We start from the raw sequence: 1,267 nt of genomic DNA, 5'->3' as shown, positions 1-1,267 counted from the left end.
TGTTCTTTCAAAGCTAATTCAAGTTCGCTTAAGGGCTCTGTCTTGCCCATGAGTTTGTCAAGCAATTTTTGCTTGTTGAGCTTGTCCTTTAAGGCAAAGTCCTTTTCCCTTAGCTCCCACACGTTCTGAAACTCCTTCCTCTCCTTCTCTTTCTCTTCCAAACTCGCTTGCTTGCTCACTGAACTTTTTCCTTTGGCCTTTGATGCTTTAACACCAACAGGACGAGCTTCATCCTCTACATGGTTTCCTGGCCCATACGTTGCTGACTGTGAACCTTGGTCACCTAACTTCCTTCTCTTACCCTGCACTTTATCAGTCGAGGCTCCACACCATTTCTGATCATGGCGAAGCTCCAACCATGCATGCTCCATGGTGAACTTCACCTTGTAATCATTGTAGAAAATCTGATGAGCTATCTTCAACACGTCATCCTCATTCTGTCCACTCGATCTCTGCTTCGTTGCAGCGACATAGCAGCCCACAAACCTCGACACTGCCTCATTAATCTTCGCCCACCTTTGTTTACAGCACGTTCGATCTCTCTTTTGCAGACCAGCTAGCTTAGGACTCGCAGCGAAATAAGCAGCAATACGTTGCCAAAACGCATTTGCTTTCTGCTCATTTCCTACTACTGGGTCTTTAGAAGTGTTTAACCAAGCACTTATTAGGACACCATCTTCTGTAGGTGTCCATTTGCGTCTCTCTTTACGGTTAGAGACAGTCTCTGCATCTTCATTGCCATCTTCAGTCCCTTCTGGACCGAAGACAGAGGCATCCGACGTAGAGACTGTGTCTATACTAGGTTCACGTAGTGGTTGAGAGAAGTGGTTTTGGGTGTATGGTTGTTGGCTATTTAAGAGATTTTGAAAGCTATAATGCTGCGTATATGGATCCATAATTTAGAGGCTTTGAAAGAAAAGGTTTTGAAAGAACAAGAGTGTTTTGTTCACAATTTAAAGGGAAGTTTTTAAACTTAAAAAAAATTTTGTTGTAATTAATGTCTTTACCTACAACTAAAACAACCACCAAAACTAAATACATATCGCTTCAACTCAACTAACACACGCTAAACCAACCAAGAAAATAAATACATACAAATCAATATCTAACTAAAGCAATACTAGAATCAATTTAATTCCTAACCAAATCAATATCTACCACACATTCAACTAACTAAAGCCATAGTAAAGTGTACTTACCTCTTGCCAACTGTGAAATGGAAGATTGTGTTCGGTAATGAATGCTCCATTGATGTTGCACCCGTTTC

The 1,267-nt window shown here is 41.1% G+C and overlaps 1 protein-coding gene across 1 annotated transcript in view; it reads right to left on the bottom strand.

The window, feature by feature from the left end:
• Positions 1-896, bottom strand: part of LOC106314784 (glutathione S-transferase T3-like) — a 2,499-nt gene extending 1,603 nt beyond the window's left edge. Inside the window, exon 1 of the mRNA XM_013752603.1 lies at positions 47-896. Coding sequence (XP_013608057.1) covers positions 47-896 — 850 coding nt within the window. The remainder of the gene's footprint in view (positions 1-46) is intronic.
• Between the last annotated feature and the right edge of the window lie 371 nt (positions 897-1,267).

The sequence above is a fragment of the Brassica oleracea genome, chromosome C9, assembly GCF_000695525.1.
Source record: "Brassica oleracea var. oleracea cultivar TO1000 chromosome C9, BOL, whole genome shotgun sequence".
NCBI classification, from domain to species: Eukaryota; Viridiplantae; Streptophyta; class Magnoliopsida; order Brassicales; family Brassicaceae; genus Brassica; species Brassica oleracea.
The sequence above is the reverse complement of the archived record's forward strand: the minus strand, read 5'-3'. Positions and strand labels throughout refer to the sequence as shown.